The 16,864-nt window shown below is 37.9% G+C and overlaps 1 protein-coding gene across 4 annotated transcripts in view; it reads right to left on the bottom strand.

Moving 5' to 3' along the window:
* PDE4D (phosphodiesterase 4D) overlaps positions 1-16,864 on the bottom strand; it is a 340,514-nt gene that overhangs the window by 19,226 nt on the left and 304,424 nt on the right. Inside the window, exon 1 of one of the 4 annotated variants that reach the window (XM_018070371.1) lies at positions 1,234-1,593. The exons of the other annotated variants lie outside the window; for them this stretch is intronic. Within the exon in view, the coding sequence (XP_017925860.1) occupies positions 1,234-1,281 (48 nt within the window). The 5' untranslated portion in view covers positions 1,282-1,593. Of the gene's footprint in view, positions 1-1,233; positions 1,594-16,864 lie in introns of those variants that run through there. 4 annotated transcript variants of the gene reach the window in all.

The following is a 16,864-nucleotide window of genomic DNA, read 5'->3' as shown; positions in this document are numbered from 1 at the left end:
TGGAAATGCAGGAAAGACTTTCTATAAATTAGAATAAATACCTCACCTTTTGCTGAATGCAAAGTGATTTCATCTTATTATTTTGGTAAACAAGAAAGAAATCCACCTAGTTAGCATAATGGTATTAATTTTTTTTCACAGATGACTGACCAAAATCCTTGCAAATATATTGTAACAAGTCAGCAGTAGCTGACAATGCTCACAATTGGACATAATCACCTAATGAGAGCTTTGCATTTCCACATTAAGAAATATATATCTATCATAAAACTAGCTATTGATACAAGAAAGCTTTAAGAGATTCAGTCATGTGTGAATATAATGTTTGTGTTATTTTCAGTAATTTAATTCAATACTTGCATTATTTACTTCAGGAGAAATCAGAATTTTCTTTAAAATCAGATGATTTGGTACAGTTATTGTATGTCAAGCACAGGATGATGTTTCTTTTTTTTTTTTTTTTTTACAACTTGATAATGATTATAAGAGCAGCATCATTTTTTTAAGCACAAACATAATTTTTTATGGCCATAACAAAGCTCAAGTGTAGTTTTCTATTATGTGGATTTCAGTTCTGTGTATTGACAGGCATATTGATTTGATTCCTTGGTGCTAAACTTTTCCATAAAAAGAGATAAAATCTTATTTAATTTCATTTTCTAGCAGTACTATAGTCTCAAGCGAGTTCAAAGCTGCCCCACATAAAATGTAGATCAGTATTAGAAGTTGGCAATTTCAGTGTTTTAATCAATAAGATGTCACACACACATAGGCTACCACAAAATGCTGTTGAAACATACTGTTCAAAATTTCACCTTTCTTCAGCTATTAAAACCAGTATGAGTCATGCATCCACCCAGTATCCTCAGTTTCTTTACTCATACCCTATCCCATTGTAATGGTATCGCAGTTTTTTAAATCTTTTAATGTCTGGAAATACAGTTTTGTATCAACCTTTATCTGAAGGAAAAAAAATTCTTCTGAATTTCTTTGGCTTTAGACTCAGTCTGATCATTCACTGAAGGAATGTTATTTTAAAAGTCCCAGCACAGTTCTAAGAGACTGTATACTGTGCAGTTCATTCTTCTTGCTGAACAAAGGCTTGTTATCTCATTTTTTACTTTATGTTTCTAGTGCTCATAATCATATCACCCACAAATTACCACGTTATCCAGTGAACACGCAATGACATGCCACAAATAAAGGTTCTTAAAAGGTAAAAGAAAATCCTACCTTTATGTAGCCCCAAGAAACTGAGAGTAAATAGTTGGCCTCAGGCATTTTTGGTATTTTTTCCTATGCTACCAATCTAAGGTAATCAGTTCTTTTTTATCTGACACTGCAAAAGACTTCCAAGAATAAAGACTCCTTCTTTCCTAATTCTTTTTGCTAATCTTCAGGTTCTCAGCAACTGTGTGCACAGGAGGCATTCTGAAATGAAATCCAAACGTGTGGTCTTCCGATTGTAGAAATGCCATTTGTGAAACTCCAAGCATTCAGAGGCAACGTTGAAGAAACATATTGTACAAGCTGAAGAAATTTCTGAAGAGCTAGGGATATGCATATTTCCTGAACACCAGGACTTAATGAATAATGTATGTCAAGATGCTCGGCTGCTCAAAGACTTGCTCTATCAACAGCTACCAAATAAGGACCTGAAGAGGAAGCCACAGACAGTGGCAGTGATCCCTCCCATAGAGGCTAACTAGCAGCCAATAGTATGTCACCCTAAAAGATATAAATCTGTAGGGCTGGTGTCATGATGTATGGTAATTTCCCATCAACCAACGCTGGGGACTCTCCTGGGCACAGGGTACGTTGTTTGTTTGTTTTTTTTTTAACAGCAAATGCCCTTTATTAATGGCATCCCTGCCTGCAGCATTCACATGCCATTCAAAAATAATCAGACTAAAGTCTTGTCAGTTTAGCAGCATTTAACACTCTCTTCAGTGGATGCACCATCCAAGCAGTTAAAATGAGCATTGTGTATATCCATGTGGATTGCCCAGTGGTTTTAATTTTTCATATGGAAGAAAATTATATTTTGAGGGTTTCGTAAGGGGGGAAAAAAATCCCAAAACAAAATCAATAGAGCTATCTAGTTTCTTGAGCAGTCTGTGATGAGATTTTTTTTGGCTTTTATTCCACCTAGATTAAAAACTGACCCACCTCAGACTACTGAGCCAGGCTTCTAGCTTCTACTGTTTTTTTTATTTTAAGAGATAAAAGCAGTTCTTATTAAGCTAAGTAAGTCACATGTCCTACAACTCCCAATGAGTATTAAGCTTCCATGGAGACGTAAGAAGTGATTTAATAAGAGTCCTCAAATTCTCACTGTATTTCTTCAACTTTTGCTCTGCCTCAGCAGATTATTAAAATCAATTGCAGCTATACATCACAGAAAAAAGAAAAGGATTAACTGAAAGAGGAGTGTGTCAGTGAGCTGACTCAGCCATTAAACAAAATATCCCACCATCTGCCACTCAAGAGACCAAAACTTGAGAGGAGGAATACATTCTGCCCACAGCAGGAGTGTCGGAACTAGATGATCTTTAAAGTCCCTTCCAACCCAAGCCATTCTATGATTCTATGATTATCTTGCACCATTCTGTGCAACACACATGCACAACTGCAGCAAGTTTCTTAGTCTTTCTTGCATCAAAAGAAGAAGGAAGAGTTTCCCAATATGACAATGGGCAAAGCCTAAGGACAAACTGAATGAGGTTCAGCGTTCAGCCTAACTCCATACTGCTGATTCACTGGGAGATGCTGAGAACAGTCATAGGACAGGTTTTGGCTGAAATAGTCAGCGACACTAAGTGCTTGCAAAAGAACTGAACTTGTAAAAATCAGTAGGGCAAAGTATGACATAAACAAATTTGATCCTTACAGGAGAGAAATCTATAGCAACTGAATACAATCAACAGATCATCAGCACTTAATGTATTTTCATGTGGAAAGCATACTGTTTTCCTTAAAATAGATAACATAAAACATTTCTGACACATTTTCTATTTAATATGCACAGCTACACTTGTTCTGGATCTATGCAGCCATATGTATATTAAGATGTAAATTAAGTTTTGAAATTAAAACTGGAGTTACTAGAGACTCAGCATGACATTAAAGAAGCCAAAAGGTACTTCTGGAAAATATTTATCCTGATTCTCCCAGCTCAGCTTTGTAACACTGCATATAAATCCTGTCTGTGTCTCTGTAGCATTGTCTTCTGATCACCCAGAAGAGAGCACTGCTGCCACCTGCCCAGCATCAACACTGAGAACTAAAAATATGCTGCCTTTCTTCAGAAGGAAATTTCAAGCATGACTTAGAAAATGGTAAAATAATAGCCACTACCCTTTTGGCTGCTTTAGGAACGAAGCATGAACTATGAAAGTTTGATTGCAATAGGCAGTATTAGCAGACATCGGAAAGCCAAGTTTTAAATTATTTTCTCTTAGTTTGCTACTTTAACGGCTATTTCCTCCTTAAATATTAACAACTGTTCCCAATAGTGCAGAACTTGATTCAGATAGGGAATATTTAAAATGGCTGGCATGTAAATTACACTAGCTGTTTAGCAGGTATTAAAACATCTTCAATTTTTTTATCCCTCACAAATGTATGAAACAAAGGTACATCTGTAAGAAAAAGAGCTTATTGAATTTATTGAAGTATGATGTTACTACCTAGAACCTTTTGATGTAAAAACATGAAAAAACATTTTCTTCCAGTATACATATATGTTACAACAATTTATTCTAGCTGCATATTAATTATACTAATATTAGGAAGTTACACCTGATATTGGCTGCTTACTACTAATTTGTATGATTTTTTCAAGAACCACAGTCTCAACCTCGTAAAACTACCAACTGCTGTAATATAATTTAATTTTATGACTTCACTGTCTCAGAAAACATGCACTCTGACTTTGGCTACATGTAGAAGTATGACCTTGGACATTTATACTTGGGAAAGTCACACCAGCACTGATTTACAGGAATTATTTTGGTTGATTTTCATGCTCAATTCCCAGACTGCAAAGAATGAATAATTAGCTTTAGAGGAGATTATGGTGAATAGCTGAGCACACAGCAAATAGCTTCCACAAACTAAATACTGAGAGGAATTCAAGTTAAGAAAAACAAAAGTCAGAGATTCTTGTTTTTATACAAACATACAGCTGTGAAGATAACGCAGAGGGAAGAAGGGCATAATGACATTTTCTACAATGCTTTGAATCAAGCAAAGAATATGAAAATGAGAAACATATAATTTGAAATTACATTGAGTAATAAAATAATTCAGAAAAAAAGGGGAAGTTTTTAATGAGCATGGTTGTGTGTTTTGAAAGAATTAAGACAATGACCTTGAAATGCAGAAAGATTATGAAGTCACTTAATACCTTCAGCAAATGTTAGCTATTATTTAATCAACGATCCTGGACAACTTTCTCCAAAAGAGTCACAAAAAGAGGTGGCAGAGATCCCAGGAGCTGTGATGTTCAACCATAGCACACTTTTAAAGACTGCAAAAATTTTAAGTTGTGCCATTTAAAATTTGCAAGCAGGATGGATGGGTAACTTAGGTAACTTCACAAAACACCAGTCCTGAATATAATAACAGAAGAGCTGAAATACACATATTCTACGTATTTGCTTGATAAAGAACCAAGACACAGGAGTGTAATTAATGCCTGTCAATATCATGTATGTATTTGAATGTGTAATATTCTTGTACTGTTGTAGGGCATTTGATTTGTGACTGTAAAATATTCTGCAACAACTCTCCCAGTGTTGAGAGAGGACACATTAAATAGGTTAACACTGTGATTATAGACCCATATCTAATGATCATAAACAGGCTGACTTTATTTAATGGGACTGCTTTAAATCAGGTTCTGCAAGACTTGAAACTATTTTATGATACTCAATTTCTTCGCTGGTGTCTGAAACTAAGCCACTGCCACGAAAACTTCCAGAGAACAGAAAAACTGGGGGGAGGGGTGGTTGATGGGATGAACCAAAATGTTCACACCATTCATGTAAACTACAGTTCAAAGAATTTAACTGCAAAAATACCAGCAATAAGGAGAGTGGTCCATGAGTACAAAACTGTGAACTACACAGAAGAAAGCAGAAACCCTGAAGACTTCATAGAGTCTCAACAGGACATTTCATAGTGATAGTGTCACTCCCAGAAATCTGAATTTTCTAGGATACTAAATAAAAAGACAGATACTCTAAATCTCCCATTCTGCCAACAGTAGTGATGGAACAGTGCACAAAGCTCTAGTGTCTCTGTTTTCTTAACTGCTGTCATGTACATTGTGTAGGAAAAAAATTAACAAATATTATTCAGGGGACAGAGAAATTTTTTTTGTAATAAAAGAAAAACCTCAGGCTGTTTAACCTAAACCCCCACATCTAATGTGTAGAATTATGACAATGAGAAAACATAGCACAGCAGACCTGTTTCACTAGCACTGAGGAAGCAACAAGAAGCAATGGAAGACAGCTGAAACTGCCTAAAACTTACTGAGCTGAAACCAACTCATGATACGCACAAGACATAGGGAAGGCTAATGACATCTTGGGGTGCATAAGAAAGAGCGCTGCCAGCAGATCAAGGGAAATATCCTGCCCCTCTACTCAGCCCTCCTGTGGCCTCAGCTGGAGTGCTGTGTCCAGTTTTGGGCTCCTCAAGACAAGAGAGACAGAGTGGGCTCCTGTCCAGGAGCAGGTTCAGCAGGGTGCAAGAAAGATGATTAAGAGACTGAAGCACATCTTTTACAAGAAAAGGTTGAGGGAGCTGGGCCTGTTCAGCCTCAAGAAGAGACAGCTGAGAGGGGACCTCATCAACATATATCGATATCTGAAGGGAAAGTACCAAGAGGATGGAACCAGGCTCTTCTCATTGCTGCCAAGCAACAGGAAAAGAGGCAATGGGCAGAAACTGATGCATGGAAGTTCCACCTGATTATGAGGAAGAACCTCTTTACTGTGGAGGTGACCATGCACTGGAACAGACTGCCCAGAGAGGTGATGGATTCTCCCTCACTGGAGATATTCAAGAACCACCTGGACACAATCCTGTGCAATGTGCTCTGGGATGACACTGCTTGAGTAGGGAGATGGAACAAGTGACCCATTGTCGCTTCCAATCTGACCCATTCTGTGATTGGGTGATTCAGTTGCAGTACCTTTCTAAATGTCCCACGGGAAAATTACCATCTGGGTCTTTCCTTCTATGGGTCAGTGATGGGTAATACAGGAACTCCAGCAGAAACATACTTAGCTTGGAGGCTTGTTGCAGCTTTTCACTGCAACCCCCTGGACTGACTATGAAGTTGCACTAGGAACCTTCAGAGAAATATCTGAGCATCAGTCCTGAATACAAGTGTGCTGGATGTAGTGCATATTGTCCAGTAAGCAGCAAAAAGTAAAGCAAAAAGGAAGACAGCTAAGGGTATCACCAGTTTTAGTTTTTAAAGTTGTATGCATTACAAACAAGAACAGATAGCCTGAAGAAATCTCATAAACCAAACTAAGAGCCTGTCTAAAAATATTAAAATACAATGCCCGTGCCAGGGTGTTAAAACTAGATAATCTTTAAGGTCCCTTCCAACCCAAACCTTTCTATATTTCTACAATTTTTAGGCTGCCCTCCAGATACCAGGGAACAGTGATAATTACCCATGGCAAATTCAACTCCTACTTGTCACAAATACAGCACTGTTTTCACAGCATTAGCGAGCTCCATCGGGGCTTATGCTGGCACAGCAGAAAGTCTCTGCACAAAATGGAAAGTCTACTCAGTGATGGAAGATCAAAGCAGAAAAGAATGGTCCTTTCATCCAGCAAGCAAGGGCATGTGGATGGACTCAACTAAGCCAAAAACCAGAGTTGGTCTGGAGAAAGCAGTAGGACAGCTGGACAAGAAAACTCCACTGAATTATCCAGCCTCACCAAACTTCTCTGCATAAGACTCCATGACTAGAAGAAGAAAATGTAGAATTTAAGTAAAAAATCCCAAACGAACAATTAGGAATTTTATGAATATGAGTAAATTGTTCCAGATGCAGGAATCAGCTGCCACACACCAAGTGAGCAGCAGGGGTGGAGACAAAGCTGGGTCTTGTGCTGATATCAAGAAGGCTTAAACTGGTGGCTGAGAACCGACACCTGTAGTTGGAACAAATCCCCAATTCTTCTGAAGGAGCCTCAGTTTTAAGGATGCTAAGGGTAGCACAATAATACTGCTTTAAAAAGACTTCCTTGACAGGCTCCTGCCTGTTAGAACTACATTTATTAAAAATTATGGAATAGCCTATGCTGTATCATTTTCATTTTACAGATCATTTTATTAGGGAATATATAATTCTTATGGATGAAATATGAGAATTTTATGTTGCTAAACAGATTGAGATAAAAATGTTCTGAACTATTTTAGGGTAAATATGTAGTAAAACTCAAGAGCTGAGTTATTTAATAAAGCTTCTTTATAATTTTAAATAAATTAAAAAAAGAAAAATACTTTCTGGTAAATACATAATTCATTGTTTGTATTTACTGCCCTCTAGTGATAACAAAAGCATTAGCATGAATATACAAGATGATACTAAATTTTTTTCAGACCATAAATCTCACAATGTGAGATTTTCAGCCGTACCAGAGCAGTGTCTTTAAAGGTATTCTCTACAACTGCAGTATTTTCAATAGACACTCCTGAGCAATTGCACAACCAACTATTTCAACCCTTTGGGGTCAATCCTTTAAAACACAGTCAATCCTTTAAAACACAATATATACCAAGAATTTTCTTGAAAGTTTTCCACATAATGATGGAGTACATATGTATATCATAGTCTCTAAAAACCACTCTGCAGTAAATGGAATTTAATTTCAAAAAATATTTAGCTAAATATTGGCAAGTGACGGAATCAAATGCATAACCACAACCATATTATTTTGTTCATGAAACTACTACTGTGACCAGTAACTGACATAAACGGAAGGTTTTTCAAGTTTTGCCCTAAAAACAATGTTAAAAAAAACCTTTACATGGATATACATAGATATATAATCTCACATCACAAAACCCCATTATGTATCATGTCTTTAGACATGTGTCAATATATTGATACAAACATACAGTATGTTTGCATCACAACCAAATAAGCTGTGAAACAACTTGGGAGCAATGACAACTAAACAAAGTAATGCTTCACTCTTTCCCCTTATCCTTGTAGTGGCTCAAACCACCACATTTTTCCACAAGGAAAAGTGAAGCAAGGAACCTGGGTGGAAATCTCAGTCTCAAATATAGCTGCACAGTTTGGCTTATATCCTATTCTATGTTTCATTGAGTTGCCACTTTGCCATACTTTGAGTACGGACATTTTCCAAACAATATATTGATACCCACTCCCCAGTTCCCAAAGTGTAGCCCTAGCCGAGGATGTTTTGCCAGGGCAACTAATATATAAAATTAACAAGTTTTGCTCTAAGTGGAGTCTCAGGGCTACTCCTATGTTCCTCAGCAGTAAGCTCCTATCCCTAATAGACTCTTGCACGTGCTCTACAGAAAACAAATAAAAACAAACAAAAATAATCTAACTCAAAAGATCAGTGTGATCCTCCTATATGTACCTCCTCTGCATGGTTATGCCTAGTTGAGTTCAGCTGTCCAGGGACTTTTAGTCCACAGGATTTAAGAGAAGAAGAGTAAATTTAACAGAGGTACTGCAATGACATTACACTTCAATAATGCACCCAAAATTATGCTATACCAACGCTGAAGGAATGCAGCTGTCAATAAATATATTGTGCCATAGAGATATATAATATATATATCATATATATAATTTATATCATCCACAGAGAGATATAATATATATTGTGCCTCTCACAGCTGCAGCTAAACACCAATGTCCTGCAGCACAGAAATTTCAACAACTTGAACCTGCTACCTTACCTACCAAGAATGACTTTCGACAGCTTATTTGCATAAATAAGATTTATAAGCTACATCAAAGTTAACATCATATAAGGATATTTGTATTTTGGGAGAACACAATGGAGCTTAAAACTTTTCTAAGACTCCCTGTACTAAATACCTAAAGGTATCCACACAAGAGAAACAACAAAGGTGATTTATTCTAATATCAAAATTCTCCCCTACAAAAGAGTACTTGGTCATTTAAATATTGTGAAAAGAGAATTTTTTTTTTCCCTAAAACTCATCTATAGGAAATCCTGACAGTTTCCTTTCTACCAAGTGGAAAAGATATGGCTGTAAACATGTCTGACAGTTTTTTTTCTCCTTTTCCTACCTCATATAGTTTTGCCTAAGACATAGATATGTAATAAAAGGAATATAAAATTCAGAATCATCTGAATAACTTACTTCTATTTTTATATGTATATGGACCCTTCAAGTAAATATGCACCCCATAAATACCTACCATAGCATGCTCACAAAAAAAGTTTATACCCATATTATGCATTTTTCCAGAAAGCTGTATCTAGCAAATGTGCAAACAGGTGTGATGCTTCATTCAGAGAGCTGCGATGGCACACTCATCCTAAGACTAATACAGCTGTGCCAGTAAAAACTAAGGGTATTTTCACACAGAAAGTTGGCTTGCTATGTAAGGACAAAAGACAGTTTCAAAGGTATTGCTAGATTAATCTTACTTCTCCTGTAACACGACATTCTTATTTTAATAAAGCATTCCTAGTGCAGACCTCACCAAAGTTAAGCTTTAACAGTTCATCAGAAATATTGCTGAATGGCTGTAATTCCATACTAAAAGAAATGAGTCTTTCAACTGTCTTTCTGCAGTTACGAAAAACAGCAATGATTGTGCAGACAAAAGCAGAGAATTGTGGACTGTGAAGTATGTACTAACATGGCAAAAAGCTCAGTATACACACTGTAGAGACCAACATTTAGAATGCAGACTGCCAGTTGTTTCATGCAATTTTGTTGGTTAAGGCTACAGATCTTACTAAACCATGGTTGTTGTACTTCTTACTAAAGTGCACGTGATAGTATCATTTTTCTTTCAAGGAAGATTATTCACTAATTGCAATGTGTCCTTCCTACCTTTCATTTGATTATTTATTTAGATGCTCTAAACATGCTCTGCATCTATGCAGATACACAAAATAATAAAGATCTATTCATCTGGAAGAGGAGAAACAACTAATCTCACCCATTACATGCTTGCCTCATGCATACAGGGAAACAAACAAATTTCATGGTTTTATTTTGTCTGAGCACTTCACCTGAATGCCTCTAGGTCAAATAAGGCAAACAAGCACAAAACCCAAGTGGTTTTCAGTCTCACAGTCAGGTGTACTGTGAGGTTGGGTTACACGTACACATGAGAGAGACGGAGACAAGATAACATAATTAGGCCAAAGGCAGCTCTGTAGTTTCCTGAATAGCATACTTATTACCAGCATGATTTAAATCCCTCTTACGAGAAGACTCAGTATTTGCATGAGGAAGCTCATGTTATATTCATGTTTCCTTACTCCTTGTCTATCAATACCAGTAATTTGCTTCTCATTCTACACACAAAATCTGAGCACCTTTCTGGGCTCTGTCTTCTTGTGTGTTGTGTGACAGCTTATAGTGGGGTGCTGCTGCTTTCAGATCATGCAGACCTGGTCTGAGGCTCTACTCCATTGCTTGTGCTGGGTTTGTCAGCTGTGGATGACTGCACTACCCAGCCAGCAGGATCAGACCAGCCTATATTGGGAGGTGCTGGCCAAGTGCTGATAAGGACAAGTGACACATCCATGCCTCACTGTCCATCAGAGCAGAAGAGTTCCTTTGGGTTTGGCAACCTTGTTTAACCTTGTGCTGGAGCAGAGCAGTCAGTGCTCAGTCTCAGCTGAGCAGCAACCAATAGCTGAGAAGTAGTTGAAGAAATGGACTGTTAGCATTCTCCATTTTTAGCTACTAATGTTTCCACGTAGCTCACCACCTGTAATACAGACAGGAAGGAGCATACAAAGGATCAGACTGGCTCAGGAGAGAACAACAACTGAAGGTCAGGAGATGCAGCTGGATGCCTGGTTCTTCCACGAGTGCAGACTTGCAGCGTCACTATTCTGTGAGTGTTTTGCTCCTTCCTACTCCACAGCGTGGGCTATGAGACAGGGGCATTAACCTAGAACCACTCTTGTGCTACAAGGCTCACAGCCTGCCAGCTCAGACCCCCACTACAGAGCTACAGAGCTACAGTTTCGCACTAGTTTTTACTTAAGATAGCTACAAATCACACAACTGTTACATCTATAAGTCTCCAATACAATCATCACAAAAGTTGAAATGGAGCCCTCTCACCTGGGTGAATTTCACTTCTTTTTATAAAACGAAATTAACAATAAAGCAAGCACCAAGGTTATCTCAAATCACACACACGTATGAGTATAAACTTATGCATTTCTCATTACCATTGTAGAAGTGGATTTCATGCGAGAGGGACCCTTTCAGTCATTCTCCAGGGTTGGTTTTTTTTCAACATTTTTGCATTATTCAAAATGCATTTTCACAACTGAAAATGTTTCAAATGTTGAAAACACTTTTATGCTAAGTTTTCTAAAAGAATAAGTGTTGCTCCTGATCAACTACAGTTTGAATATAATAAATTCATATTTACAAGTAAACAATTTTATTGCTAAATCAATATTTTCTTTGAAAATACTCAAATATGGTTTGTATTTAGCAATTTCTAGTATGTACTGTAACACTGTACAGTAATCCCCTTTTGCAAACACTGCTTTTAGCCATGGCTTATAACCAGTTAATATTTTGCATTTAATAATGGTTAAAACTAAAATCATAAATTAATATACTTTAGCATTGATAATTTAGTTCACTTATGAACTTACATAGCATGTCAAAGTCTTAAAGAAAATTTCATTCAAAATGTAAAACTTCTTTTCAATCAATGATAATTCATTATCATTTTTCTGAACATTAAACTATAATGAATCTCACCATTCATACAAAATTTGAAACCAAAGGTAGATTAAAAACATGAAAGTAGTATCACATACTGCAAATGGATTAGGTTCCCCTAACAGAAGTACATCATTAGATTGAGGTATATTCTCTGATGAACTTGCAATATGGATACAAAATACATTTTTTAAGTAAAAGATTATCTATTAACATTTCATTATTAGTAGGTATTTTATCAAGGAACAAGGTCTTTTTCATATTTCAGTCCTCTTAAATAGGTAATTTTAAGCCTCTATAAAAATCATCACTAGTTTGGTAAAAAAATCAAACAAAAGCAATAAAGTCTAAATAGATATGGCATCATCATCTTTGGTTTACGTCTTTAATCAAAAAGAAAAAAAAAAGCTGGCAAAATTTAGCTGCTGGAAAAGCTCTCAGCAGCACATGAAATGCTGGTAAGACCTCAGCAGATCCAGAAGGACATCAGGCTATTCATTTACGTGGGTACACGTGCACAAGTCCATTTTTGCCATGACAAGGACAGAAATGTTAAAACAGCTTCAGTCTGCAACTCATTAAACTTCCTCCCGCCTTCCAAAGAAGCTTTTGCTTAACAGCTGATTCTATCAACTCTTTATCAAAGCGACAACAATGACAAATAAAAGCAGCTTTGGGCTCCATCCATAGCCTGATAGAATAAATTTGAAGATTCTCATAGCTCCAGCTAGCTGAATTCACATAAACTGCTCAAATGCCCCAGGCAACAGGAATGATGCTCTAGTACAACCTTCCAGGTCTCCCCTTTCCAGCCCCACCCCCCAAGTCCAATGCCATACTTTTGTTCAAACTACAAACCAGAGAATAAAACTGAAAGGGTGTTAAAAGTGCAATTCAGCTGTAGAGGACTGTATAGTTAACTAGGGAGTTTACATCTTGTCTAAGGCAAATTCCATTCAAAATACGATGTAACACTTGATAACTTCAGTGAGTATTAAAGTTAATTTCATACTCATTTCATGAGATTGATATACCTATTCTGTTAATTACTGCTTCATTTACTGCCACAAGCATAAAAAGCATATCCTGGCTTTTAAAAAAACCAAATGTGTTTCTGATTTTAAGACTGTATTCTCAGCTTGTATTATGTGGTAGGACTTCCCAATATTTCCCAGTTCAGTGTAAGCACAACAAATGACTAGAACAAGCATTTGCCTTATCTCTTATCCAGTGTATCACTATATTAATCACTTCATATCAAAATATCAGTATAAATCCACAAAGTCTCAGGTCTTGATTAGAAAATTTCCTGAGAGGAAAAGGAATTACGAAGCAAAGCAAAGCTATTTGTCCACGTCTGCTAACAGACTCCCTGAAGTCTCCTGGTAGTCAAAAAGTATAAGTCAAAATGGATCTTATCACTTCCAGTGCTGTGGCCTATGAGTCCATCGGCAAGCCACTCAGCAGATACAGCAGAGGTCGGCCTGACTCCTGTCATTCCATAATATTTTGTGCATCAGCAAAGGCATTTTGTGCATCTCTGCTGGGCAGGACACGGGGTGAAAAGACAGACTGAGGAACAGACAGATGTGTGTGAAGTGTGCTATTTCGCAATAGCCAAGACACTGTAGAAGGAAACAAAGAAAGAAAACAAAAACAAATGCCATACAACTGCTCCCTCAAGAATAATTAAGGCACCGTTTCATACTTAGGCACACTATTCAAATGACTGAGTGTAACAAGATTTAAGACCCAACACCTGTCCTATCATCTTGCCTCTGATCAGTCAGGCAGCTTTAGTTTTCTACAACCAGAACATTTTTCAAGCTCTGATAATGATTTCGAGAACAAACCTAAACTGTCTATGTACATCAGCATGCTATTATTTATACCACATCTATACAATCTAAAAGACACATAAGAACACAGTATCTACCTGGAAAGACAAAATGTACAGATGTGGTATAAACAGAAGCATGCAATTCCACTCTATCCCAACAGCATAGTTTTATTTTGTGTTGTTATCATTCCTATAACCTATCTTTCACAGCCCTGTGAAACAAAAATCAGAATATAAATGTATATTCCTGACCACCAAAAATAAGAGAAAAATATTTATTTTAGCCCCCAAATGTCAAGATTTGTTTCTGCACAAGTTTTTCAGAGCACTTTGTCATCTTGCATTTTAAATTTATCTGTTCCATTTTAAAAATCAAGGTATGTGCCGAAAGCTCTGCTAGAAATGCCAAGCTCTAACTACGTATCAAACAAATGCATCATCTTCACAGTGACGAGCTTAAAAGAGTTTTCCTATAACAAAGCCTCTGAAACCTTTTCAGCAACCAAAATTAGCTTCACAAAATCCCTCCCAGCTAGAAAATATACATATTTGTTTTTACTGATGCTAAGAAATGGGTAAAAAATAACTACCAAATTATGAAATGCAATCTTATCTGGGTACAATATTCAGACACACAAAACTCTGGCCATGCTCCATAATATAGGAAAAATACATTCATTTTACTGAGAAATCTAGGTGTTGGACTTTAAGCAGTCAAAGATATATTCTATGATTGGTGCAATAATTCATCACACTAATATTTCTCAGGAGTAAATGTGCTTATGAAATTTCCAGCTAAAGCTTCCATTGCAAGTGGAAAAATAATTCATTTAAAGACACCCTTACATACTTAATTTCAGATGTTGTTTTTTTGTAAGTTGTCTTATTGCGAGTGGTGTGTTTCAGAAAATCTCCAACATGCCATACAGAATAACTTTGTAAATTTAGCAAAGGTAATTTCTGCCTTCTTTCTGAGCCACAATAGCCTGCATTTATTCCAAAATGGCACCCTCATCTCTGCTTGTTGCCATGGCCACACCATATGTCAGACTTCCCTTTTTCCCCCAGGACCTGTTTGTTTAAGACAGGCCTAGGCACCTCCTATTAGAGTGCCTGGATCAGCAGGGTGGGCATTCCCATCAGCAGCAGTGGCGTGAGCCAGCACCATCTGCCGAGGTGATCAGCATGCAGCAGAGGGCAGAGATGCTGAGGAATCCAAACACGCCCCAGCCACAGGCAGGGGCTGCTTCCAGACACCTGACAAGTCATGCAAAAAACGCATCTGGATTTGGCTGCAGCAGTAACAGGAGAAGCTGAACATGGGTATGCTAAGAAAGAAGAATCCCAAGGAACTACAAGTTTAGAAAGCAAAATGAATACTTCATTTTGCAAGATCTCAAGACAGACCTGTCTGTCTACCCGTTTCTGAGATGCTTCTACCAAGCTCCAAAGAAGTAAGCATTTGAAAAAATCTGCTCATCATTAACTTTCAAATGTGATTCCAGTATTTTATAGTTTGTTTCATTCATGTCAGCTACCAAACTGAAAATATTGTTTCATATGTTCCTGTAGAGGAGGTTTCTTTGTGCATGGGGAAAAGATGGCCCAAACCAAAACTTTGTCAACTCTCACACTACTCACACATCACACTTCTGATGGATCAGGGCTTACTCATTTTACATTAGATAACGAGGTCACCAATGCCACTATTATGGCCATAAAGCCAACAACAGCCATAGATTCACAATACTACTGACAAACTCAAGAACAAAAAACACCTACAAACCCAGCAGCAGTAAAGCTTAGAGGCAAGTCATTATCCTTCAAAATCATTTGCAGAAACCTTGTCATAGGTTATAAATCTGAGAGGTGAATTTTTCTTTCCCTGCTTCATCATCATCATGGCTAGGCTTCGCGAACGAAGATTTGGGAAGGCTCTATCCACATTTGATACAGACACACTGGTGGCTTATGAGGCCAATACGTGACAGACATATCCGATTGCAAAAGGCACAGCAGAAAGACTCCTTAGATGGTATATTCTGCAAGATACGATTCTTTCTGCGTTGCCTTTTCTCCTCAAGAGTGATCCTGCGTGCTTTCTCAAAGGAGACAGCTGCATTATAGATGGTGTGTCTCCAGGCCTCCCGATTGGAGGTCAGAGTAGACCAGTTATGGTGGTCAATATGGCCAAGGCTGAGATGTTGTTTCAGGGAGTTCTTGTATCTTTTCTTCGGGGCTCCTCTCTTGTGGCAAGTTCACCATAAAGCAGGATCTTAGGGAGGCGGTGGTCCTTCATCCTTGAGACGTGCCCTGCCCAAATGCAGCTGTGTTCTCAGTAACATGGCCTCAATACTTGTGACTGCTGCTTGTTCTAGAACAGATGTATTGGTCACATAATCTGACCAGTGGATGTTTAGGATCGTACGGAGGCAGCATTGATGGAAGCATTCTAGGAGACGCAGGTGGTGGCAGTAGATGACCCATGATTTGGAACTGTATAAGAGTGTAGACAACACTATGGCTTTGTAAACACTGATCTTGGTGCTTTTCTTCAAGTGTTTATTACGCCATACTCTTTTGTGGAGTTTTCCGAAAGCACTATATGCCTTTGCTAACCTGCTGTCTATCTTACCATCTGAGGAGATGAGGCTACCAAGGTAATTATACTGCTGGACTGATTTGAGCTCTGATTGGCCAATGGTGATGTGGGGATGACGGAAGACTTCCTGAGGTGCAGGTGATGGAAGACCTCTGTCTTTTTTAAGCTGACTTCCAGCCCAAAAAGCTCAGCAGCGTCTGCAAAGCAGGATGTTAAACGCTGCAGAGCTGCTTCTGTGTGGGTGACAAGGGCGGCGTCATCAGCATAAAGCAGCTCCCGGACAAGATGGTTTAAGGTCTTAGTGTGGGCCTTCAGTCACCTTAGGTTGAAAAGGTTTCCATCAGTACAGTATCAAATGTAGATACCGTCCTGATCATCGAGGTCTGCCGTGGCCCTTTGGAGCATCATGCTGAAAAAGACTGTGAATAGGGTTGTTGCAA

This window comes from Manacus vitellinus, unplaced genomic scaffold (genome assembly GCF_001715985.3).
Source record: "Manacus vitellinus isolate BGI_N305 unplaced genomic scaffold, ASM171598v3 scaffold_18_pilon, whole genome shotgun sequence".
NCBI classification, from domain to species: Eukaryota; Metazoa; Chordata; class Aves; order Passeriformes; family Pipridae; genus Manacus; species Manacus vitellinus.
Note: the sequence above shows the minus strand (reverse complement) of the source record. Positions and strands in the feature narration are given on the sequence as shown.